The 26,244-nt window shown below is 46.4% G+C and overlaps 1 protein-coding gene across 1 annotated transcript in view; it reads left to right on the forward strand.

The window, feature by feature from the left end:
- The window catches only part of LY75 (lymphocyte antigen 75), a 283,460-nt gene that overhangs the window by 16,851 nt on the left and 240,365 nt on the right, over positions 1-26,244 (forward strand). Inside the window, exon 2 of the mRNA XM_063933663.1 lies at positions 17,514-17,882. Within this exon, the coding sequence (XP_063789733.1) occupies positions 17,514-17,882 (369 nt within the window). The remainder of the gene's footprint in view (positions 1-17,513; positions 17,883-26,244) is intronic.

Raw genomic sequence — 26,244 nt, forward strand, 5'->3', positions numbered from 1 at the left:
CTTTTCGGCATCAGTAGAGAGTAGAATGGTGGGGATAGAACTGTGGGATGCTAGGTGGATAAGGTTAAGGATTTTGGTGGTGTTGTCTTTGGCCTCTCGACCCATCACAAAACCCACCTGGTCACTATGGACCAGGAAAGGGATCAGCCCGTTAAGTCTGTTTGCCAAAATCTTCGCATAGATTTTCAGATCTACGTTGAGGAGGGAGATGGGTCTGTAGCTAGAGCAGGCCGAAGGGTCTTTGCCCTGTTTCGGTATCACCGATACGTGGGCCTCAAGTGAATCACGGGAAAAGTGGGAGCCAGATGAAATTGAGTTAAATGCACGGAGCAGGAGAGGGAGTAGTCTATTTTTAAACACCTTATAGTATGCGATAGTGAAGCCGTCGGGGCCAGGACTTTTCCCCGACGCCATAGAGGAGATGGCCCGATCTATCTCTTGAGTGGTGAAGGGGGCTTCTAATGTATTAAGCTCCGAAGGTGGAAGAATAGGGTAATCGATGGACTTCAGATAGTCCCTTATTTTTTGGTGTAGAAGGTGGGGATCTGCATCAGGGGATGTGTTCTCTAGATTATAGAGCAAGGTGTAGAAGTGTGCGAAACAGGCCCCAATCTCAGGTGATTTAAATTTGGGAGTCCCTCCGGCGTCTTTCACCGAGCTAATAAATGAGGCCGAGTGTTGGGCCCGTATAGCCTGAGCTAGGACTCGGCCAGGCTTATTGCCCCACTGGTAGTATTTCTGTTTACATTTACGGATGGAGTGGGTTATGTTGTCAGAGAGGAGCTTATTCAGCTGGGAGCGGGCTTCTGACAGTTCTACTAGGGTCACATCTGACAGAGATACTTTGTGAGATGTCTCGAGGGTGTGAATTTTATGTAAAAGACCTGTGATCAGGGACCGTCTCTGTTTCTTTTTGTGGGTGCCCAGTTGTATCAGCTTGCCGCGAAGGACACATTTATGCGCCTCCCACACGGTGAGATGGGAGACATCATCCGTGACATTCGCGGCAATATAGTCATCTAGAGTTTTGTCTAGGGCTTCTTTACAGAGTGTGTCATATAGGAGGGACTCATTGAGTCTCCAGGTCCATTGTTTGTGAGAGCCGTGAGGGAGGGTCAAGGTTAGGGTCACCGGAGCATGATCAGACCATGTGATAGAGCCAATAGTGGCATCTATGAGAAGTGGGAGGTGTCTGTGGCTGAGGAATAAATAATCAATGCGGGAATAAACCCGGTGGGGGTGTGAGTAATAGGAGTAGTCACGTCCTGAGGGGTTGAGGGTTCTCCAGGAGTCGGCTAATTGTTGTGTGTGGAATAGGTGTTTAACGCGGCGGTATTTAGATGCAACAAATCTGGAGGCTTGGGAAGAGGTGTCAGTATTAGGGTCCAATGTCCAGTTGAAGTCACCACCTAAAACCGTGACACCTTGCAACAAAGAGTCTAATTTCGGGAGGTAGGAGTTAAAAAAGGATAGTTGAGCCTGGTTAGGGGCGTACATCACCGCAAAGGTGAATATTTGCTCAGAGATCTTGCAAGTCAAAATAAGGAACCTTCCCGGAACCACCCTGTGTATGGCTACGTCCGAGACACGTAGATCCCTGGAGAAGACAATGGCCACTCCCTTGGATTTACTACCGGGGGTATTACTGTAAAACGCTACTGGAAAGTAGCGGTTGGTGATAGAGGGGTTACGGATTCCAACCTTGAAATGGGTCTCCTGTACTAATGCAACGTCTGCTCTTTCAGACCTTAACAGACGTAGAAGACTGGATCTCTTCTCCGGAGAGTTGAGACCTCGTGCATTGAGGGACAGTACTTTAATCTTCCCCGGGGTACTCATGGTGGAGTGAAGTAGAACATGTGCCTAGGAACCTTAAAGTGGAGGGAGGAGGAAGGGGGAGAAGGAAGAGCAAGCATGGAAAAAGAAATAAAAGAGAAAGGAGTACAAAAACAATGTAATAACATCAGCAAAAGACCCGCAGGAGAGAGACTGAACCGTAACTCCGTCAGTCTCCCTACCGGCAAAATAGCCAGAGGCGGGTGTTGTAGGGGGAATGGGGGTGAACCGCAACCCGAACCATGATAACCGCAATAACATATTGAAACTGACACAGGGAGAGGGAATAGGGATAAAAAAGGGGGGGGGGGGGGTGGCCAGAGTGGGGACCAGGGTAGCGGCTAAGTCCGCAGCCCCCTCTCCTCGCCGGTCAGCATATACAGGAACATTAACCATTTATCAACAACTTCAGTAGACAACTGGGAAATCACATGTAACCTCGTCGTGTACCCTTCGAGAGAGAAAAAAGTACCCTCCAACATTGCTTTAACAGCAAGCGTTTCTGTCGGGGGGGAATAACACTATCAATCAAACGGGTCTTTTACAGCTATTTGGTTTTGGAAGGAGATGTCGTTGACTGGGATCTCCTCCCAGTGCCTCTAACCTCTTGCCATGGTTCCACGTTAGAAGCCCGTTTTGGAGGAGGTATATCCGAAAGAGGAAATTCCCAGTCCGGAATGGACAATGGAGGGAGGCCTAGAGAGGTACAGAAGGGGTTGAGGCCTGTGTGGGACGACAGGGTGTACCATTTCCCCGAGGAACAGGCTTGAAGGTGAAAGGGAAATCCCCAGCGGTAGCGGATCTGACGTTTCCGCAGTTCGTCTGTCAGGGGTTTCAGGGATTTCCGCTGCTGGAGTGTGTACCAGGAAAGGTCTTGATAGAGGCTTATAGTGCTGCCATTGAAATCAATGCCATCAAGTTGTCTGGCCTTGAACATGATTTCCTCTTTCTGGGCGAAGTAATGGAGCCGGCAAATGACGTCACGTGGCCGGTCAGTGGCGAGGCCCCTCGGTTTAAGGGCTCTGTGGGCTCTGTCGAAGGTGATAACATTATCCGAGTTTGTTCCCAAAAGTTTGTTGAATATCTTGGACAGGGCGTCCACTAGTCCAGACTGGGGGACCTCCTCCGGGAGACCCCGGACTCGGATGTTGTTCCGTCTGCCCCTGTTGTCGATATCCGTCATTCTGGATTGTAGAGCTCGGATTTCTTTGGACTGAGCAAGGACAGAGTCCCTCAGTTGGGACATACAGGAAGCGTTGGCTTCCCGGTCGTCCTCTAGGGTAACCACCCGGTCAGATAGGTGTGAAATATCGCTTTTGATGGAGGCGAGCTCGTTCCTGATGGTATCTTGAAGGTCTTGCTTCGTAGGAAGGGACCTCATGAAGGTCAGGATATCCCGGAGCTCGCGACTACTAGCTGAGGTAAGGTCAGCCATCTCATCGGCTGGATTCGAGGTCGAGGAAGCTGAGGGAGAGGTAGGGGAGCGGGGAGAGGAACGGCTCTCCATCTGTGGGGATATCGTGGGATGAAGGAAGGGCCTCAGATCAGCTTGAGACCTCGTGACTTTTTGTGGTTGGTTGTTTTTGCTCCGTCTAGAGGATTTCGAGGTACGTCTCATATTCCGGGAGGGAAGCAGTAGGGAGGATGTTTGCAAGTAGCTCAAGGTGTGTCAGGATCAGCAGGATACATGTGGCGACATGGCTCTTAGGGAGCGGTCACCCCCCGTGGCCTGGTCTCAGAGGATCATCAGGTGGCTTCGGGTAGAGTAGTAGAGAACAAAAGTCCAGGGCAGTACATGGCGATGTATGGGCACCAGACAGCCAGTAGGAGAAATTTAGAGGCTGGAGGGACTCTGCAGGTGCGGAGAATATTGGTGGGGAGAGGCGGTATCACACCACCGGAGGGGGGTGTAATGAGACCTGAGGCGGCCGTGTAATGCGTTGACCCCTGTTCAGAACGCGGAAGCGTGCCCCGGACACGGACCAGCCAGTTACCGGGGCAGCACCACTCAGCGGGGGATAAGAACTGCAGTTGGGAGCGGGAAAGGGGGGTTCACTGGCTGGGTTCGGAGCTTGCTCCAATGATCCCCTATGTAGAGGTGGATCGGGTCTCCTGCAGGATCGAATGCCAGCAAAATTTCTGACTTTTGTGGGGGTAGCAATCGAGGGGGTATGCCCTGCGGCGTCAGTGCCCCTTCAGATAGGCCTCAGCAGTCAGCAGTGGCAAAGCTTGCGGGGCTTATTAGGTGGCTCCAGAGTGGGCAAATCGGGTCCGTGACCCGTGGGCGGGCCGGCGTCTCACTTGAGGTCCCGGCTCCGGTCCGGAGGTTAGGCCTCAACTCTTTGCGGTTCCGGAAGAGTGGGTCTTAGGCTATATAATATATGAGTGGCAGTAGCGGGTGGTGGTCTGTGTGAGTCCCAATGGGAGCAGGGAGCCAGATGAAATAAAGAAATAACAGAAAAATACACCAGCGCTGCGGGCCTTTTGCGGGCGTCAGTGAGACCACTTCCTTTAATGTGTCCCTGATGTGCAGCCCCGTGGTCGCCCCCCCCCCCCCTCCCCCCGCCGGACCACCACAGACCGCAAGCCCGGGGATCGTACTCACGTCCGGGGCCCAGCAGGAGAGAGAGAGAGCCAAGGCAGCCCCACAGCAGGGATCAAAGATGGCCGCCGGGTGCACGTCGGCTCCGTCCCGTGCGGCGGGCGCAGGATCCCCGGGCGGCAGAGATGAGCAGCGGGCAGCAGGGAGCGTCCTCCAGCCGCGGCCGGCGGCGGTGTGAAGGACGGAGCTCCGGAAGAGGTCCGCGGTCCGATCCGGAGGGCCCTGGAGCCGCCGTCGGCTTAAGGTGGAAATTGAGGTCCCGGCTTGTATGAGCTCCGTAGGCCGCAACCCGCAGGAGCAGTAAAAACTGCTCCCCGATTCCGCGGCGCCAACGGGGACCCAGCAGGGGAAGCAGGAGGGATAGGGAGGGTGCTGAGAGCACTTTTAGGAAGCTCGAGGAGGGGGTTTATAAGGATATAAAAGCCCCGGGTCACAGGAGCTCATGCAGGACACTACTGCCTCCTTCAGTAGCCAGGCCACGCCCCCCTCCTCAGTCTTCTAAAGGTAGCGCACAGCACTGCAGCTGTGCGCCATTTTCCTCTCAGCACACTTCACACGGCAGTCACTGAGGGTGCAGGGCGCTGGGAGGGGAGCGCCCTGGGAGGCAAATGAAAACCTATTTGGCTAAAAAATACCTCACATATAGCCTCCGGGGCTATATGGAGATATTTAACCCCTGCCTGAATACACTAAAGAGCGGGAGACGAGCCCGCCGGAAAAGGGGCGGGGCCTATCTCCTCAGCACACAGCGCCATTTTCCTTACACAGCTCCGCTGGTCAGGACGGCTCCCAGATCTCTCCCCTGCACTGCACTACAGAAACAGGGTAAAACAAGAGAGGGGGGGCAAAATAGTGGCAAAAATTATATTATAAAAGCAGCTATACAGGGAGCACTTATTATAAGGCTATCCCTGTCATATATAGCGCTTTTGGTGTGTGCTGGCAAACTCTCCCTCTGTCTCCCCAAAGGGCTAGTGGGGTCCTGTCTTCGTTAAGAGCATTCCCTGTGTGTCTGCTGTGTGTCGGTACGTGTGTGTCGACATGTATGAGGACGATATTGGTGTGGAGGCGAAGCAATTGCCTGTAATGGTGATGTCACTCTCTAGGGAGTCGACACCGGAATGGATGGCTTATTTAGGAAATTACGTGATAATGTCAACACGCTGCAAGGTCGGTTGACGACATGAGACGGCCGACAAACAATTAGTACCGGTCCAGACGTCTCAAAAACACCGTCAGGGGTTTTTAAAACGCCCGTTTACTTTAGTCGGTCGACACAGACACGGACACTGAATCCAGTGTCGACGGTGAATAAACAAACGTATTCCTTATTAGGGCCACACGTTAAAGGCAATGAAGGAGGTGTTACATATTTCTGATACTACAAGTACCACAAAAGAGGGTATTATGTGGGATGTGAAAAAACTACCGTAGTTTTTCCTGAATCAGATAAATTAAATAAAGTGTGTGATGATGCGTGGGTTCCCCCCGATAGAAAATTATGGGCGGTATACCCTTTCCCGCCAGAAGTTAGGGCGCGTTGGGAAACACCCCTTAGGGTGGATAAGGCGCTCACACGCTTATCAAAACAAGTGGCGGTACCGTCTATAGATAGGGCCGTCCTCAAGGACCAGCTGACAGGAGGCTGGAAAATATCATAAAAAGTATATACACACATACTGGTGTTATACTGCGACCAGCGATCGCCTCAGCCTGGATGTGCAGAGCTGGGTGGCTTGGTCGGATTCCCTGACTAAAAATATTGATACCCTTGACAGGGACAGTATTTTATTGACTATAGAGCATTTAAAGGATGCATTTCTATATATGCGAGATGCACAGAGGGATATTTGCACTCTGGCATCAAGAGTAAATGCGATGTCCATATCTGCCAGAAGATGTTATGGACACGACAGTGGTCAGGTGATGCAGATTCCAAACGGCACAAAGGTGTATTGCCGTATAAAGGAAGAGGAGTTATTTGGGGTCGGTCCATCGGACCTGGTGGCCACGGCAACTGCTGGAAAATCCGCCGTTTTTACCCTAAGTCACATCTCTGCAGAAAAAGACACCGTCTTTTCAGCCTCAGTCCTTTCGTCCCTATAAGATCATATCTGCCCAGGGATAGAGGAGGCTGGGGAGCAGTCACACAAGGAAAAAATTTCCAGGGAGTGTGATCAAGTCTGGAGACTTTTCTCCACATAAATATACTGGAGCTAAGGGTAAATTTATAATGCTCTAAGCTTTGCAAGACCTCTGCTTCAAGGTCAGCCGGTATTGATCCAGTGGGAAAAACATCACGGCAGTCGCCCACGTAAACAGACAGGGCGACACAAGAAGCAGGAGGGCAATGGCAAAAACTGCACTTTTCGCTGGGCGGAAAATCATGTGATAGCACTGTCAGCAGTGTTTCATCCCGGGAATGGAAACTGGGAAGCAGACTTCCTCAGCAGGCACGACCTCCACCCGGGAGAGTGGAAACTTCATCGGGAAGTTTTTTCCACATGATTGTAAACCGTTGGGAAATACCAAAGGTGGACATGATGGCGTCCCGTCTGAACAAAAAACGGGACAGGTATTGCGCCAGGTCAAGAGACCCTCAGGCAATAGCTGTGGACGTTCTGGTAACACCGTGGGTGTACCAGTCGGTGTATGTGTTCCCTCCTCTGCTTCTCATACCTAAGGTGCTGAGAATTATAAGACGTAGAGGAGTAAGAACTATACTCATGGCTCCGGATTGGCCAAGAAGGACTTGGTACCCGGAACTTCAAGAGATGCTTACAGAGGTCTTATGGCCTCTGCCGCTAAGAAGGGACTTGCTTCAGCAAGTACCATGTCTGTTCCAAGACTTACCGCAGCTGCGTTTGTCGGCATGGCGGTGGAAAGCCGGATCCTAAGGGAAAAAGGCATTCCGGAAGAGGTCATTCCTACCCTGGTCAAAGCCAGAAAGGAGGTGACCGCACAACATTATCACCACATGTGGCGAAAATATGTTGCGTGGTGTGAGGCCAGGAAGGCCCCACAAAGAAATTTCAACTCGGTCGTTTCCTGCATTTCCTGCAAACAGGAGTGTCTATGGGCCTCAAATTGGGGTCCATTAAGGTTCAAATTTCGGCCCTGTCGATTTTCTTCCAGAAAGAATTGGCTTCAGTTCCTGAAGTCCAGAAGTTTGTCAAGGGAGTATTGCATATACAACCCCCTTTTGTGCCTCCAGTGGCACTGTGGGATCTCAACGTAGTTCTGGGATTCCTCAAATCACATTGGTTTAAAACCAGTCAAATCTGTGGATTTGAAGCATCTCACATGAAAAGTGACCATGCTCTTGGCCCTGGCCTGGACCAGGCGAGTGTCAAATTGGTGGTTTTTTTCTCAAAAAAGCCCATATCTGTTTGTCCATTCGGACAGGGCAGAGCTGCGGACTCGTCCCCAGTTCTCTCCCTAAGGTGGTGTCAGTGTTTCACCTGAACCAGCTTATTGTGGTGCCTTGCACCTACTAGGGACTTGGAGGACTCCAAGTTGCTAGATGTTGTCAGGGCCCTGAAAATATGTTCCAGGACGGCTGGAGTCAGGAAAACTGACTTGCTGTTATCCTGTATGCACCCAACAAACTGGGTGCTCTTGCTTCTAAGCAGACTATTGCTAGTTGGATGTGTAATACAATTCAGCTTGCACATTCTGTGGCAGGCCTGCCACAGCCAAAATATGTAAATGCCCATTCCACAAGGAAGGTGGGCTCATCTTGGGCGGCTGCCCGAGGGGTCTCGGCTTTACAACTTTGCCGAGCAGCTACTTGGTCAGGGGCAAACACGTTTGCTAAATTCTACAAATTTGATACCCTGGCTAAGGAGGACCTGGAGTTCTCTCATTCGGTGCTGCAGAGTCATCCGCACTCTCCCGCCCGTTTGGGAGCTTTGGTATAATCCCCATGGTCCTTTCAGGAACCCCAGCATCCACTAGGACGATAGAGAAAATAAGAATTTACTTACCGATAATTCTATTTCTCGGAGTCCGTAGTGGATGCTGGGCGCCCATCCCAAGTGCGGATTATCTGCAATACTTGTACATAGTTACAAAAATCGGGTTATTATTGTTGTGAGCCATCTTTTCAGAGGCTCCGCTGTTATCATACTGTTAACTGGGTTTAGATCACAAGTTGTACGGTGTGATTGGTGTGGCTGGTATGAGTCTTACCCGGGATTCAAAATTCCTCCCTTATTGTGTACGCTCGTCCGGGCACAGTACCTAACTGGCTTGGAGGAGGGTCATAGGGGGAGGAGCCAGTGCACACCACCTGATCGGAAAGCTTTACTTTTGTGCCCTGTCTCCTGCGGAGCCGCTATTCCCCATGGTCCTTTCAGGAACCCCAGCATCCACTACGGACTCCGAGAAATAGAATTATCGGTAAGTAAATTCTTATTTTAATCCATGCGAAGGATAAGTCCAGTTTTCTATCTGTAAAACAACAAAAAAAAGGGGGGGGGGAGGGGTGTACTTTAATTGCTCTGCCACATTCCCCGATAATGGAACTATTATCTGTAGCACGGTAGCCTATGATCAGTGACCTCCTCATTGTTCTTTCTCCTCCACCTACAGTTACTGCTGGTTGGGGACATGGTAGCCAGTTGTTTTCTTTCTTTGTATTCCTTCAGTGCCGAGTATGAGTGGAGCTCATCATTAGCACTTCTGAGGTATATGCTGAGGTGGAGTCCAGCTGGTTCTTGGCACTAAAGCGGTTAATGTCCTACCACAGCATCTCAATGAAGTGTTGACTTTGACTTGGCCATTCTGAAACCTTGGAAAACTTTGACTGTTCCAAACTGTTTTCTTTTCTTTTTTATATAATAATATAGATTTTAACACTGAAGGCCTCAGCATGACAAATGCTGCGCATATTTCTTTCATGAGACCAGTTCGTGTAGACACCTGCTCTCTTTCCGTAAGTGTAGAAAGTGAAGATTAGCGAGTGCTGGTTACATCCATGTGTTTTGGCAATGGAAGCCACCACTTATTGTATGTGACTTTGCCGCACATATGAGTTGGATATATGTTGTCGACATTCATCATCTACATTTTAACAATATCACCTTCATAGCTGTCGACATTTTTAATGGTGACTGCATGTCCTAATTACAGGTCATTCCAGGGTACTGTGTTTATGGCTTCTCCATATGGCTTCCTGTTTTTAAGCAGTCACTGGGCACTAAAAGTCTGTCATTGTTATTCCATCTACCAAGTTAGAAAATGTGCATTTAAACTTTCCCAGTGATAAAGTTGTTAGCATATGCTAAATCGGTGTTTCACCTCTTTTTGCCTTCTAAAAACTGTAGTGTTAAGCTAGGTACACACTATAGAACTTTCGCCCCCACCTGACAAATACGGGTTGGTGGTCCTATAATTGTTTAGTGTGTATGCTGCACCAGGACCCAATGGTTAGTGCAAAACCCGTTGGACCAGCTTCCATTACAGTCAGTGCTGCAATCACTGTATTGTTCACGTCGTGTTGGTAGTGTTCAGAAAATATAGTGTGTATGGACCTCTGCCCGATGTCTAGTTGATCCAACATTGATAGAGAGTGTACTCTCGCATGACCTCTGGTTTCCTCCAATCCTAGTCATGTCAGTAGATTTTTAAACTTGCTGAAAAATCAGGAGACCCAATCGCCAGTCACACGACCAACACAGAAGTGAGTATGGAGATCTGCAGCAAAATTGGACAGGCGTTTACTCATAGGGTGAGATTCAGTTGATATTGCGGGTCCCCACGCCCACCGCCAGCTATAAAAATGTTTCTGCCGGTGGACACAAGACCTTCATTTCAGCTCGCTACCCCCAGTCTGGTCAAGAGTTTGATCCCCGGAGGATTGGACAGATGTGTACTCTGCTTTATACCAAAGCTGGACAAATTATAGGAGCCAAAAAAAACAAACATTCTGCTGTTATGGAATCCTTTCAAATCCAAATTCAAATTTCTCTTTGATCTTTAAAAGATCATGTTGGGTCATACAGTTTTCTAACTGGTTCCTGACCTATGCCTTAGTTTACCTCATTACAGACCGAGCCCAAACTTTAACACATACACTGATGAACTGAGCACAGTATGAAGATCAGATCCATTCATGAAATGAGACATCCTCTTTCCACATCCTTTTTTATTTTCTTGGTCTGGCATTGTGCTTGCCAACCGTCTCGGGATGTGTGCAGTCTTATGATCGCTGTATGTATTGTGCCCAGATAACTTATGAGAAAGCCATGATGAACAGATGAGAGCTATTGTAGGGTAGATTATGGAAACTGTCACCATTGCTAGAACCAGTGAGCATTGCATTTGTGTGCATAGCACTAGTTGAGGCCTAGCCAATCTGTGGCTCTCCATCTGTTATGAGACTACAAGTCCCAGCATGACCTACCACAATTTTGCTATAAGGGAATGCTAAAACTGCTGCAGGGCACACTAGAATGTGTAGTGTCACAATAGATGGAGGGCCACAGGTTGGCCAGGCCTGCACTTATTAAATAAAACTGAACATTTAAACCTGTAAAACCCAAAAGTGATTGGCATTTGTCAGTAGCAAATGGACTCCTTTTTTATACTTACCATTTTGTGCTATTTTTGATAATCATGTTCCTCGCAGTGCAACCCTAGTATTGCTCTATAATTCACATGTTTAATTGGTTGTCTCTGTATTCAGCTGGACTTTGTCCAGGAAAACAACAGAACATCTAGTTGCAGAGCAGGAAACGGGGAGTGTGCTGCGTGCAATTAGGCTTTTGTTTCTTAGTCCAGGAATCGGCCTGACCTTTTATCAAATGCGGTAAATAGACCTACATATTGCATGAACCAGTAATGCTGTGCTTTAAAGAGAAACAAAAAACATGCAAAAATTTTGGGTAAGTGGGATTTTCTTGCACCCTAAAACAAATTTGATTGTATGTTATTTATACATGCAGAATAGAATATCAATATGTAAATGTTAAAAAAAAAAATTTTTTGTTCTTTTTTCCTTAACCACTTAAATTAGTATTTTTCCCTTCAAAACCGTTCATATACAGTAGTTGTCGTTGTTGTTGTTGTTGTTTTTTTTAGTTTAAAAAGTATTTATTAAAATATTTAAATATTACATTATGCTCTTAAGCGGGACAGATCTCCTTGTCAAAAACTAGGGGGGGGGGTCACAGTGGGCCGGCGCGGTCGTATGTGATCTGACCATGCCAGTTAAGCGGTTAAAGAACACTTATAATATACACTAGAGGCTGCTACGTTGTGGTCTGCACAATATATATGAGAAAGCATTTTCTCATATTTATGAACCCAGTGACATCACTATATCTTGTATGAATTGACAGGGTGCATTCTCATGAATAATGGTTCAACACACAAAATGACTGCACCACTGTCTCTATTTGAAATGCTTGGCTGTGTCTGTCACCAGTATTCCATTACGTCTGCACCATTATTCATATACTAGGCTATAGACCCTGACTAGAAGCACAGTTTTAAGACTTGTGCTAGACAATGGCCTCCATCTTGAGAGCCTCAGAAAAATGCCATATAACATATAGGTCACCCTACTGGGCTTATCTTATGGTGCCAAGATTCTTGATATATACGGTATTTATATATATATATATATATATATATATATATATATATATATATATATATATATATACACTGTATATAATATTATTACATTTTATTTATAAGGCACCACAAGTGTTTTGCAGCGCAGTACATACTGCACACATTAGAACAATACAGGGCACACAGAACTTAGCATTACAATAACTGAAAAACTAGAACATAGCACAGGTAACAATTAGCACCACAATTCTCCGTACACATTGCAGCTGAGATGTAAGCAAGCAAAGGAGTAATTGGCATACTAGGGGGGACAGGCAGCTGTTGGAAGAGATAAATGGTAACGAGTGAGAGGAGATGCTGTAATTGACGCGTGAGAGAATATGGTTGTGAGAACAGGAGGGAAGAGAGCCCTTCTCCAAGGAGCTCACAATGTGTGTGTATATGTAGAATGATTGATAGATAGATAGATATACAGGTTGAGTATCCAAATTTCAAAATCCCACATTTTTGGGTCCCCTACTGAGATAATGACATATATATTATATATTATGTGTATATATAGATATATTTTCTAAATATATAATATACATATATATGTGTCATTATCTCAGTAGGGGAACAAAATATGTGCGTTTTTTAAATTTGCATAAGGGATACTCAACCTGTTTAGATAGATATATATATATATATATATATATATATATATATATATATATATAATATATATATATATATATAAACAAACAGTACTCCGGCACTCATGGCCTCCCCAAGTAATGGGTGTAACTCGCTCCGGTGCCCTCCTCAGGGATAAGACCCTTAGTATACATACAAATGAACAAGAAGAGGCGGCACTCAGCAGGCTTAAGAAAACTTCAAAGTGATGTATTCAGTGCAGTCAACGTTTCGGGGACCACCTCCCCGTCTTCAGGACAAATGTGCAGTGTTATACAAACATATTTATACATATCTACTTACCCCCCTGATCAGTTTCCCCGCCAGCGTCTCCCACGGCCGCGTCTCCCGCACTCTCAGCCCGGCGTCCACATCGCACCACGTGATCCGGACCACCTGATGCGGAAGTGACGTCACGGCGCCCGGCCGGGCCGCGTTACCATGGTGACCCTGTAATCATAATAACAACAGACATGTACAGGGTTATCGTGCATGATCGGGCAATATTTCAGTGCATCGGGTCCCATAGGGACATTATGTAAAAGACATATACAGTTTTACAATAATTTAAAAACATGTGTGACCAACATATAATTAAGACGATCCCTGCCGACCAGGGACCGACATATATAAGTGCATAGACCGATCCATGCTGTTAACCCCTACAGCTTGCAAGTTGATACAACCAATCTACATATATCGATATCCCTAAGAAGGATATCTTCCAACGTGCAACATACATGTGCCACCTAAATATATATATTCTACGGCCTCCTCCCCTGTGCCCTAGCGGGGTCCTCACCTATAGATCTTTAATTTTTTTGGGGGAAATTTGTTATTATTCTTCAAAGCTAAATATCCCCTTAATTTGTAATACATCCACGGCTCCATATAGAGCCTAAAACTCATCTGCTCCTCTAATCTGTTTTAGAGACATGTTACAGTGCCAAAACCACTTATATGAAATTAATCAAGCCTAGGCTATCATTTAGCCCACCTGGTTTTAGAGTATTCAACCTGTGGATCCACATAGACTCCAGCTGAAGAAGCTGTTTGCCCCTATTTCCACCTCGCTGTGATGCTGGGACATGGTCTATGATCCTATGTTTAAATGTTGCCATCCCGTGTTTTGATTCTACAAAGTGGCGTGCCACCGGCTGATCTCCACTGCCTGTTGCTAGGGCGTTCCTAATGGCTTGCCTGTGTTGTGCCATCCTGGTTTTAAACTGGCATTCTGTTTTGCCAATATAGTAACGCCCACAAGGGCACATTATGGCGTATACCACAAACTTCGAGCTACAAGTGAGTGGCCATTTTATTGGGAATTTTTTGCCACTGAAGGGATGTGAAATATTGTCTCCTGGGGACATATGGGAACAGGTTGTACATCCTGTACATTTAAAACACCCATTTTTACGTGTTAAAAAATTAGTGGGGGTGTTCTTTAATTTTGACAAATCTGTCTTCACTACTATGTCCCTGATGCTTCTCCCTCTTGTGTAGCTTGGCATTAACCGTTGCTTGTGGAACATTTTCAATTCTGGATCAGTGGACACCAAGGGCCACAAACTCTTTACTTTCTTATTAACAAGATCACTTTTTACATTGTATTCATTCACCCATGGGATAACCCCCGATTTTTGTTTGGGACCATGATCCTGCAATAATGTTTCTCTACTAGATTCCTGTGCTTTTTTTCTAGCAGCTATCAGGAGTTTAACCGGGTAGCCTCGTTGACGGAATCTCTGTTCCATCTCGTCCAGTTGTTTTACTCTTTCAGACTCCTCATTATTGACTCTACACACCCGCAGAAATTGCGAGTATGGTAGACCCTTAACCGTCGCAGGAGGGTGGAAACTGTCGTGTCTTAAAATGGTGTTACGATCTGTGGGTTTCTTATACAACCCAGTCATGATTTTGCCATCCTGGATCCTGATTTTTATATCCAGGAAGCAAATCTCAGATTTATGACACAGCAGTGTCAACTTAATGGGGCTAGTCGTGGAGTTATGGGCTGATACTAATCCACTGAGCTCAACGTCCTCCCCTCTCCAGAAGAGGAGCAAGTCGTCAATATAACGAAAATAGATGAATAATCGCTCAGATATTTGCGGATCAGCAAAAAACAGTGTCTTTTCTACATCCCACATATAGGCGTTTGCGAACGAGGGTGCCACCGGAGAACCCATGGCACACCCCGTTCGCTGCCTATAGTATTTATCATCGAAGATGAAAAAATTGTGTGTGAGTGTAAACTCAAGTAGCGCCATAAAGAAATCAATGTCAGGGCCCTCGTATCTCAAATTCCCTGTAATGAGATGCCTCACCGCCTGCAGTCCCTGTAAATGGGGAATGCAGGTGTAGAGGCTAGTCACATCGATGGTGGCCAGGGTAATCTCTGGCGGCACACTATCGATGGTGGGGAACTTTCTTAACAACATATTCGAGTCTTTCAAATGTGTAAACGTCCCCTGGATACAAGGCTGCAAAAAAGAGTCCAAGTAGACAGCCACCGGTTCACACAGAGACCCCCTGGCAGAAATAATCGGTCTCCCAGGAGGCCTCTGTGCATCCTTGTGGACCTTGGGAATAGTATAGAATATCGGTGTGACTGGGAACTCCGGACACAGTTTCTTAACCACCTCTGCTGGAATCACACCATCATCTTGTGCTTGTTGTAAAATGTCCAACAGTTCTGTTCTATATTCTTGAGAAGGATCTGTGGATAATTTACTATAAGTGTCCGCATCCTCGAGGAGCCTGTAGCATTCGTTCTTATAGTCTGTCACATTTTGTACGACTATTGCACCCCCCTTATCAGCCTTCCGGATAATTATATCCTTTCTCTTCCCTAGGGCTTTAAGTGCATCCCGCTCATCTTGTTTTAAATTAGGATGCTTATCTGTAGTCACAGAACTCCCTGCAGATTCTACCATTCTATGAAATGTTTTCAGTGATGGGTTCTGTGTGACAGGATCGAATCTAGACCTAGGCCCTAGTTTCTGTACTCTTGATGGCATGGAGGTCTGTGTCCTGGGGGATGTATCTTTACTAAAGTGCTCCTTGATTTTTTTCATTAAAAATTCATGAAAAATGGCCGCCGCAACAACAAACGGATCCACCAGGAGACCTTGAGCTCCTATTGCTGTACCAGATACTAGCGTGCACATGCGCAGTGCCGAACCGGAAGTGGGGCGGAAGTGACGCGCCCGGGACTCCAATTCATCCAGATACCGGAAGTGTGGCGGAAACGCCGCAATTATACATATAATGGACTTTATAAGTTGTTTTTTAGATCAAAACACACTCGTTTTTAATATACATAGCTATAGCACATGTCCCAAGAGGTAGGAGGGAGTTTATTAGGAGTATTCAGATACCCAGCATTTAGACTCCTCTAATTAGCAGGAAGTGATGTCACAACTGAGTTATGATTAACACTGGTATAAATTCAAGCCCTGTCCCAGTCTGCCTTTACCCCTTGATGAAGTCTCTATGACGAAACGCGTTGGGCATTCATTTGACCTCTAAACTCAGATAAGCACTTTACTTTATTGCACTTTATTGCTTTTATACATTTGTGTATATGCTTTTTATCCCATTTTTAGAAAAAGTTTTGTTAAAAGATTTTAATAAATGTTTATATTTTACATTTTAAATATCTTGTAATTATTCATAGACACCATTGGTCGCTACCCCCATCCCTTCGTTTTTTATATATATATATATATATATATATATGTGTGTGTGTTTTTAAAAGATGCAAAAATACAAGCAAATGCATATAAATATAATTTAACTTATTGGTCATAAGTAGCATCGTGAATGTTTAGGATTTACAGAAAGGCAAAATGAGACATGGTCAGTATCCAAGTAAATGAAAACAAAAGTGTAAGCAAAAAATAAGCAACAAATATAGATGAAACCTACATATATTGGGAATTCAGAGGCTATGTCAGTACAAAATTGTTATCTATTATATTATGTTGTAGAGCATATGTGTCACATGGCTGCACATTGGAGAGCCCCCTGAAGGGGGGTACACACGAAACTATGTTCAGCTCGTTTCTAAGCAATCTGACCAGATTGCTTATTTCATCGCTCCGTGTGTAGGGGTTCCGGTGGCAGAAATGCGCGCTCCCGCATGCAGGCACAATCTAGCAGGTCGCTCATTTCACCGCTTGGTGAAATGAGCGGCCCCCCATGTCCGTTCCCCCCTCGCTCAGCACATCGCGCTGTGCTAAGCGGTGGAAGAGATGTGTGCTGAGCGATCTGTGCTAGACTGCTCAGCACACATCTCTGGGGAAATCTCCCCGTCAGTACGGGCCTTTACTCTTCACAGCTCTCACTGGCTGCCAGCTATACACATGAAGACAGATATGAAAGGGAGAGTGGGAGGAGGGGAGAGATTAAGGAGCATGAGGAGAGAAACATGAGGGATGAGGCTGATGAGACATGAGGCTGGAGCAACAATGGGACGGGGAGTCATGAGGCAGAAGGAGGAATGGGGCTGGAGAAACAAAAAGGAAATTATGCTACAGTATATAGCAGCCATAATAGCTTGTAACCTTGTGAATGACAGTCCAAACATACTACAATTAGTGTACTAGTATAGTGCTATTGTGTCATATATTTTTGGTGGCATTCAAATGTTGTTGTGTTCCCTCTCCTGGGATACCGTAGAAAGCATCCTGTCACATAGAGGCACTAACTGCTTAAAATCATTAATTTTAAAATGACCATAATTTAGGTTGTATTTTTTATATATTAACGATTTACAGTAACAATGTGTTTCATATAAATTATTTGTTCTCTTTAGGACACTCATTTCAAATACTCCATGATCAAACCAGTAGGTGCCTTACGGTGGACAATGACCGGCTAACAGTGGACAAATGTTCAGAGTCCAAGAAAACGTTGTGGAAATGGGGATCCAGTCATCGCCTTTTTAACATGGAATCTCAGAAGTGCCTAGCACTTGACCTTTCTAAACCTCAGGATACTTTGAAATTGGTCTCTTGTGACTCAAAGCTTCAAAACTTTTGGCTGTGTAGTGGTGGACACATATATGGAGCTTCCAGATACTTATTAGGTGTAAAAAATGGAACTGTGGTTGCAACTTTAGATTCCAAAGATACCTGGAAGTGGAACGGTACATCTCAGAACATATGTGATATTCCATACCATGGTATGTAGTTTTCTTTCTTGGCCTATAGCCCACTTCGATAACAAACGCATCCATTATTTAATAAGTGTTTTGTTACTTATCTGTCGCATATTTATTTATTTTTTTAAATATGCAAGACCTTTTCTTTCCCCAGGTAGCCCCCCCCCCACAATAGGCGTTCTTGTCAGGGCTGCAAGAGTTTACCCAAATATGAACTTCATGTCCACCCAAGAGCTGCATATGATGATCTGATAATGAGCTTATAGTTGATAGTAATGTGTAAGCAGCAGTCATTGATGAACCAACTGCAGCCCCAAAAGTTTAGCATGTATAAAAAAGGGAATCCGTGCTGGCAATATCTTGATAAATAATGCTAAATACAGATATTATAGGATGTTGTTCTATCACTGTAAGTAAAGGAATGGGTAAGTAAATACTTTTGATCAGAAATGTATTTTATTGACCATTTCAGATCAGGTGTGTATATAATCGGTTCCACAGTCAATAGATGTATGGATATTTCTTGAATGTTTGTAAAGGAGATACATTTTTAACGGTTAACAATGTTGCACGTGTGTCCTCTTATGTCCTTGCTGCAGTCACAGCCCATCAAGTCACGCCATGCCGTGGCGAGACTCTGTAGCGCCAAGCGGATATTTTTTGCCGCGAAAATGCATCTTAGACGCAATGTAATAGGACAAATGAGCAGCTTCTGCTGATTAAAATGATATGCAGCATGCCTATATTCTGTTTGTATTAACAGCTCTATCTGCATCTGAAATACCACGTATAGCATAGCATTTTGTATGCAGTCACACACAGAATATAGGCATGCTACATATAATTTTAATCAACACAAACTTCTTGTGCATCCTATTACATTGTATCTAAGACGCATTTCCGCAGCAAAATATGCAAAAAAAGATGCTCCGAGCTACCGAGTCACACGGCCATCATGCGTTAGGTGTAACACGACTTGTAGGTGCAAAGTTGTAAGGAAACATCTGTATTTTACAAACATGCACAATCCATTTTTTGGGAGGTTGAAAAGAGGCTATTCAATAATACAGTAACTGTGGGTAGTAATAGGCAAGTGAGTTGTTAAGTCAGAGTCCAAGTAATACTCCAATTGATGAACTAACGGACATAACCACCAAATGTGGCAGAAACTGCTAATGTCGACACAATGCCGCCAACTCCCACTATATCTCTAATGAAAAAGGCACAGACTCTATAGGATGTTTATGGTGGAGCATCTCCTGACCTAGGGGTCCACCAGCACCCAATAAAACACAGGGTTCAAACATGCAGAAAAAAATAGCAGCGCCAAAGTGCCTAATATAAGGACTGTAATGTGTATAAATTAAGTGTAATAAGTGACTATGAGAACTGCAATGGGTAAAGGTAAAAATACACAATTTATTAGACATCACATAATTAAGAAAAAACAAAAAAAACAAACCTACAGTATATCAATCTAAATAGCTGATGTTAGCAAACCAGCTTCACTAGCCTAGGAATTGTTACATGTATCACAAAAATAGTTAAAATGAAATGGATAAAATTGTCTAAAATGTGTCCAGGCAAGTTCCAAACGCACTATGTGAATGTGGTATCCGAATGATGGGTCAACAACAAATGGTCGACATGACCGTGGTCGACACAACAGATGGTTGACATTTTGAAGTTTTGGTTTTTTTTTATTACATTTTTGAAACTTCATACTTTACCATCCACCTGGGCTACAATTGGGAATAGTAACCTGTGCTGAGCGCAGCGGTAGCTGATTGAGGCACCTTGCCCGAAGCATGGCGAGTGAAGCTGTACACTAATTGGAGTTCCATGTGCTGAGAGCTAAAATTTGACACCGAAAAACAAGAAAAACTACCTTTTCATGTGTTGATAGCCGGTGAATGTGGAGTTCTACAATATTCTATACTGAAATGACACTGCCTCAGTGAACTTGTTAATTGAGAGAGATATTCCTCTAGAGCGGAAGATGAGATCATGATTCAGAATTAACAAAGGACCTAATTTATGTTTATGCGCAATGCCGATGCTCACGTAACGGTGCGATTATCGGGAGACTGCACGCGGGCAGCAATATCACTGCGCACGGTGCTGTTGCAATGGCCCTTGCATTGAGATTTTCTCTTACGTCCTAGAGGATGCTGGGGTCCACATTAGTACCATGGGGTATAGATGGGTCCACCAGGAGCCATTGGCACTTTAAGAGTTTGAGAGTGTGGGCTGGCTCCTCCCTCTATGCCCCTCCTACCAGACTCAGTTTAGAAAATGTGCCCGGAGGAGCCGGTCACAGCTAGGGGGGCTCTCCAGAGTTTCCTTAGTAAAAATTATTTTTTAGAGTTTATTGTTTTACAGGGAGGCTGCTGGCAACAGCCTCCCTGCAGCGAGGGACTTAGGGAGGGGAGCAGTGTCCGCCCTGCGGGGTCTGAGCCACTGTCTCCGCTAACTGGATACTGAGCTCCAGAGGGGATAGATCGTTCCCCGCCACAGGGGATCGCTCACCCCAGCAGCATGCCACCACCCCTTTGCAGAGCTGAAAATTGAGACACCGACCCCCCTAGCAAGCGGGGGGCCAGTTCGAAGATGGCGGCATCAGGGCAGTATTAACTGCGCTCCGGGAGGCTCAGCGGTACATTGTGCAGCGCTGTGAGGGGTACCCTGAGCCAGTGCCTGCACCCTACACTGGTCACTCAGCCTGTAGGGGTCCCTGGATCTCAGCCAGCATCAATCCTCAGGCCAGTATAATCCTATGAAGAGTGGGAAGACGGCGCCATTTTGGGGGCGGAGCTTCTCCCCAGAGTGGATCCAGCAGCGTTCAGCGCCATTTTCCTGCCTGCACAGTGCTGTCCAGAAAAGAAGCTATCCCTCCACAGCAAACTCCAGCTATCTCACGGTACCAGGGGGTTGTAGAAGGGGGGGAAGGCTGCAAAACGGCTGTGTAACCTATTAGGGTACACAGTCAGCGCTCATATGGGGTCTCCCTTATATGTATAAAAGCACTGTGTGTGGGTTGGCTCCAATCTCTGTCTCTCTCTTGCAATCTTGGGGAGAAACTCTGTCTGTATCCCCTGTGTGTGTGTGTGTGTGTGTGTGTGTGTGTGGAGTGTTTGTGGTCACCAATAGCAGTGTCCAGGGACTCTGTGTCATATATGCTGCAGAGGATTTGTCCTCTCAAGATGATCCCATTCCATGTAATCAGGATTGCACTGACCTAGCACAGATTTCAACAAGGGAGCCGGAATGGTTATCCTCTATCGAAAATATGATTTCTCAGATTTCACAGGGGGTTGCACAAAATGAATGTGCTACCCAGGTGCTGCAGAATATGGCAGTCTGGCCCAGTTCTGGTACCTCAGGTCCCCCCGCTGTGTACTCCCGTAAGCGTCCTTTAGCACAAATTATGCAGGATGACACCGATACAGATTCTGACAGTAATGATGGGGTACGGGGGACAGCATCTCTTACAAAAGGGGTGCAGTTGATGATTAGGGATGTGTTGCATATTAATGATACACCACCTGAGCAGGTTGAGGAGGCTTACTTCACTGAGAATAAGAAAGCCTCGCTAACCTTCCCTGCGTCAAAAGAATTAAATGCTGTTTTTGAAAAGGCTTGGGAAAACCCGGATAAAAATTTCCAGATCCCTAAGAGCGTTCAGGTGGCATTTCCTTTCCCTGTTGAGGATAGGAAAAAATGGGAAAACCCGCCTATTGTTGATGCGTCAGTATCCAGACTTTCAAAAAATGCGTTGTTGCCTGTTCCGGGATCTACCGCCGTGAAAGAGACGGCCTATCGTAAGATTGATAATGCGCTCAAATCCATGTACATGGCTTCAGGGGCTACTGCGTCCCACTACTGCCAGTGCTTGGATTGCCAAAGCTATAGTAAAGTGGTCTGGCACCTTACTTGAAGATTTGGATACTATGGATAAGGATGATGTTGCGCAACATTCAGGATTCAGCGTGATTTCTGGTGGAATCCATGAAAGATCTGGGTTCCATGACTGCAGGAATTTCTTCCATGTCTGTCTCAGCGCGGCGAGGACTGTGGCTACGTCAATGGTCTGCCGACATAGAATCCAGGAAAAGTGTGGAGTCCCTACCGTATACAGGTCAGGCTCTCTTTGGGGAAGTGCTAGATGCGTGGATTTCCACGGCTACAGCGGGTAAGTCTCCCTTTCTTCGCTCAGCTGCTCCTGCTCCGAAGAAACCGTTTTCTTCAACTACATCACAGCCCTTTCGGACTACGAAGCCCAGAAAGGCCAGGCCGTCCAACACCTTCTTTTGGGGAGGTAGGCCCAAGTCCAAGAGACCCACTACGGCAGGTTCCCAGGAACAGAAACCTATTTCAGGTACACCAAAGTCCTCAGCATGACGATGGACTGCTGGTCCCGGAGGTGGGGCCGGTGGGAGCGGTACAGGCTGGAGTTTCGAAATCTCCCCCCTCGCCGATTTTTCAAATCATGTTTACCAGCTCTTCTGGCAGACAGGACGGTCCTACAAGCCGCCGTCCAGAAGTTGGTGGAGTCACAAATCATTGTGCCCGTACCACCTCATATGCATAACAAAGGTTACTATTTGAACCTTTTCGTGGTGCCGAAACCGGATGGTTCGGTCGGGCCCATTCTGAACCTAAAGTCACTAAACCTCTTTCTGAAGGAGTTCAAGTTCAAAATGGAGTCTCTAAGAGCGGTGATATCAAGTCTGGAAGAGGGGGAATTCCTGGTATCCCTGGATATCAGGGATGCATACCTCCACGTTCCGATCTGGCTGCCGCATCAGGCGTATCTCCGCTTTGCCTTGTTGGACTGACATTTCCAGTTCCAGGCCCTGCCATTCGGCCTCTCAACGGCACCGAGGGTATTCACCAAGGTGATGGCAGAGATGATGGTTCTCCTTTGCATACAGGGGGTGAACATCATTCCATATCTGGACGATCTGCTGATAAAGGCATTGTCCAGGGAGAAACTATTGCGGTCCATTGCTCTCACGACCGATCTTCTCAGTGTCCATGGTTGGATTCTGAACCTTCCAAAATCACACTTGGAACCAACCAGGAGGTTGTTCTTTCTGGGGATAATCCTCGACACGGAAGTACAGAGGGTATTTCTTCCACTGGAAAAAGCGTTGATGATACAAGCAATTGTCCGGGATGTCCTGAAGCGAGCCCGGGTGTCGGTTCATCAATGCATTCGCCTTCTGGGGAAAATGGTGGCCTCTTATGAGGCTCTCCAGTACGGAAGGTTTCATGCTCGGTTCTTCCAACTGGATCTCCTAGACAAGTGGTCAGGATCTCATCTGCACATGCACCTGAGAATTCGTCTGTCGCCAAAGGCCAGGATTTCGCTCCTCTGGTGGCTCCATTTACCTCATCTTCTGGAGGGCCGCAGGTTCAGGATTCAGGACTGGATCCTTCTAACCACGGATGTAAGCCTCCGGAGCTGGGGCGCAGTCACTCAAGGGGAGACCTTCCAAGGTAGGTGGTCAATTCTGGAAGTTGGCTTTCTGATCAACATTATTGAATTAAGAGCCGTATACAACGGTCTTCTTCAGGCGGCCCATCTTCTAAGAAATTGGGCCATTCAAGTGCAGTTGGACAACGTAACAGTGGCTTGCATAAACCAACAGGACAGAACGAAGAGCAGAGCTGCCATGGCGGAGGTAACAAGAATCCTCCTTTGGGCAGAAAAACACGCGGTGGAGCTCTCAGCAATCTTCATTCCAGGAGTAGACAACTGGGAAGCAGACTTCCTCAGCAGACACGATCTCTGTCTGGGGGAGTGGGGTCTCCATCCGGAGGTGTTCAAAGACATAACAGACCTTTGGGGATTACCCCAAATAGACACGATGGCCTCTCGTCTCAACAAGAAGCTTCAGCGTTATTGTTCCAGGTCGAGGGACCCACAAGCAGTGGCAGTGGACGCCCTGGTGTCACTGTGGGTGTTCCACTCGGTGTACGTGTTTCCACCATTCCCACTCATCCCAAGAATCTTAAAGCTCATAAGGAGAACAAAGGTTCAAGCGATCCTCATTGCTCCAGACTGTCCGAGAAGGGCTTGGTACGAGGACCTTCTGGATCTACTACAAGAAGAGACAAGGCCCCTTCCTCTTCGAGAGGACCTGCTGCAGCAGGGGCCGTTCGCCTATCAGGACTTACCATGGCTACGTTTGACGGCATGGAGGTTGAACGCCTGATACTAGCTCGGAAGGGCATTCCGAACAAAGTTATTTCTACCCTGGTACAGGCTAGGAAAGGAGTAACGTCTAAACATTACCATCATATTTGGAAAAAATGTGTCTTGGTGTGAGTCCAAGAGGTTTCCTACGGTGGAGTTTCAACTGGGACGGTTTCTCCTCTTCCTGCAGGCAGGAGTGGATATGGGCCTGAGGTTGGGATCTGTGAAGGTCCAGATTTCGGCCCTATTCATTTTCTTCCAGAAACAATTGGCTGCCCTCCCTGAGGTTCAGACCTTTTTGAAGGGAGTTCTGCACATCCAGCCTCCCTTTGTACCGCCTACGGCACCATGGGATCTTAACGTGGTGTTGCAGTTTGTCCCATCTGACTGGTTTGAGCCTCTGCAAGAGGTAGAGGTCAAGTTTCTTACGTGGAAGGCTGTCACTTTGTTGGCCTTAGCTTCTGCTAGACGTGTGTCGGAGTTGGGGGCTTTGTCTTGTAAGAGCCCCTACTTGATCTTCCATGAAGATAGAGCTGAGCTCCGGACACGTCAACAGTTTCTTCCGAAGGTTGTGTCGGCATTTCATATCAACCAACCTATTATGGTGCCAGTTGCTACTGACTCGTCAATTTCATCTAAGTCCTCAGATGTGGTAAGGGCTCTGAAGATCTATGTGAAGAGGACTGCTCGTCACAGAAAATCGGACTCTCTCTTTGTCCTATATGATCCCAAGAAAATTGGGTGTCCTGCTTCTAAGCAGACTATCTCTCGCTGGATCAGGTTCACTATCCAGCATGCATATTCTACGGCGGAATTGCCGTGTCCTAAGTCTGTTTTGGCCCACTCTTCTCGTAAGGGGGGGTCTTCCTGGGCGGCTACCCGGGGTGTCTAGGCATTACAACTTTGCCGAGCAGCAGCTTGGTCTGGGTCGAACACGTTTGCAAAGTTCTACAAGTTCGATACTTTGACTGAACTTCAGATCATCAGAGGCCAATCCGTTTTGGTGGAGCCTCCACGCTCTCCCTCTCGTTCTGGGAGCTTTGGTACATCCCCATGGTACTAATGTGGACCCCAGCATCCTCTAGGACGTAAGAGAAAATAGGATTTTAATTACCTACCGGTAAATCCTTTTCTTGTAGTCCGTAGAGGATGCTGGGCGCCCGCCCAGCGCTTCGTTTTCCTGCAGTTGTTATCTGGTTAAGTACAACTTTGTTGTTAGTTATGTACTGCATTATTACTAGGTAAGTAATGTTTCAGCTGTGGCTGAAGTTTTTTAAGCTCGTTAGCTTGATGTGCCTGGTATGTGTGAGCTGGTATGAATCTCGCCACTATCTGTGTATAATCCTTCTCTCGAAGATGTCCGTCTCCTCGGGCACAGTTTCTAGACTGAGTCTGGTAGGATGGGCATAGAGGGAGGAGCCAGCCCACACTCTCAAACTCTTAAAGTGCCAGTGGCTCCTAGTGGACCCATCTATACCCCATGGTACTAATGTGGACCCTAGCATCCTCTACGGACTACGAAAAAAGGATTTACCGGTAGGTAATTAAAATCCTATTTTTATCGCAGAGTGACTGACAGGAAGGGGCAATTTGGGGAAGGTAAGCAAAATTGCAGGTGTGTCATGGATGTTTTGGGGCGTGTATATGTCGTCAGCTGCAATCATATACATACAAAAACATAGCGCCTGTGTTGCTACTGCTGTATCCAGTCTACGTACCCATGGGACTACCTTGTTATTGTGTATAGTCTTTGTATGTGTGCCTGTGGGCACCTATCATCATCTTTTGTGGGTGGCAGCTTCACTGATAAGTAGTAATTCTGTAGCCTAAAAATTAGCAGCTTTGTAGGCAAGTGTGTACAAACATGAATTAGGGCCAAAGTACCATCTAATGTAGTATAGCCTAATGCTGCTGTGATGGGCGTAGAGCTGGAGAGGAGTTATTTGCTGACTGGCAAGGAATTGTATGTATAGGTTGGAGTGTGGCCACTTTGTTGTAGGACTGCCCATAGTATGGACATCCTTATGCATTTCGCTCTTGGAAAATTTCTTACATTTAGTCTCCATTAATATCAGGACTGGAAATGGAAAGCTACTGGTACAACTTTTAAAATTTGGGATCTGATGGTAGGGATGTAATTAATGTCAGGGGATCAAAATTAAGAACAATGTTCTACTGGGA

This window comes from Pseudophryne corroboree, chromosome 7, assembly GCF_028390025.1.
Source record: "Pseudophryne corroboree isolate aPseCor3 chromosome 7, aPseCor3.hap2, whole genome shotgun sequence".
Classification (NCBI taxonomy): domain Eukaryota; kingdom Metazoa; phylum Chordata; class Amphibia; order Anura; family Myobatrachidae; genus Pseudophryne; species Pseudophryne corroboree.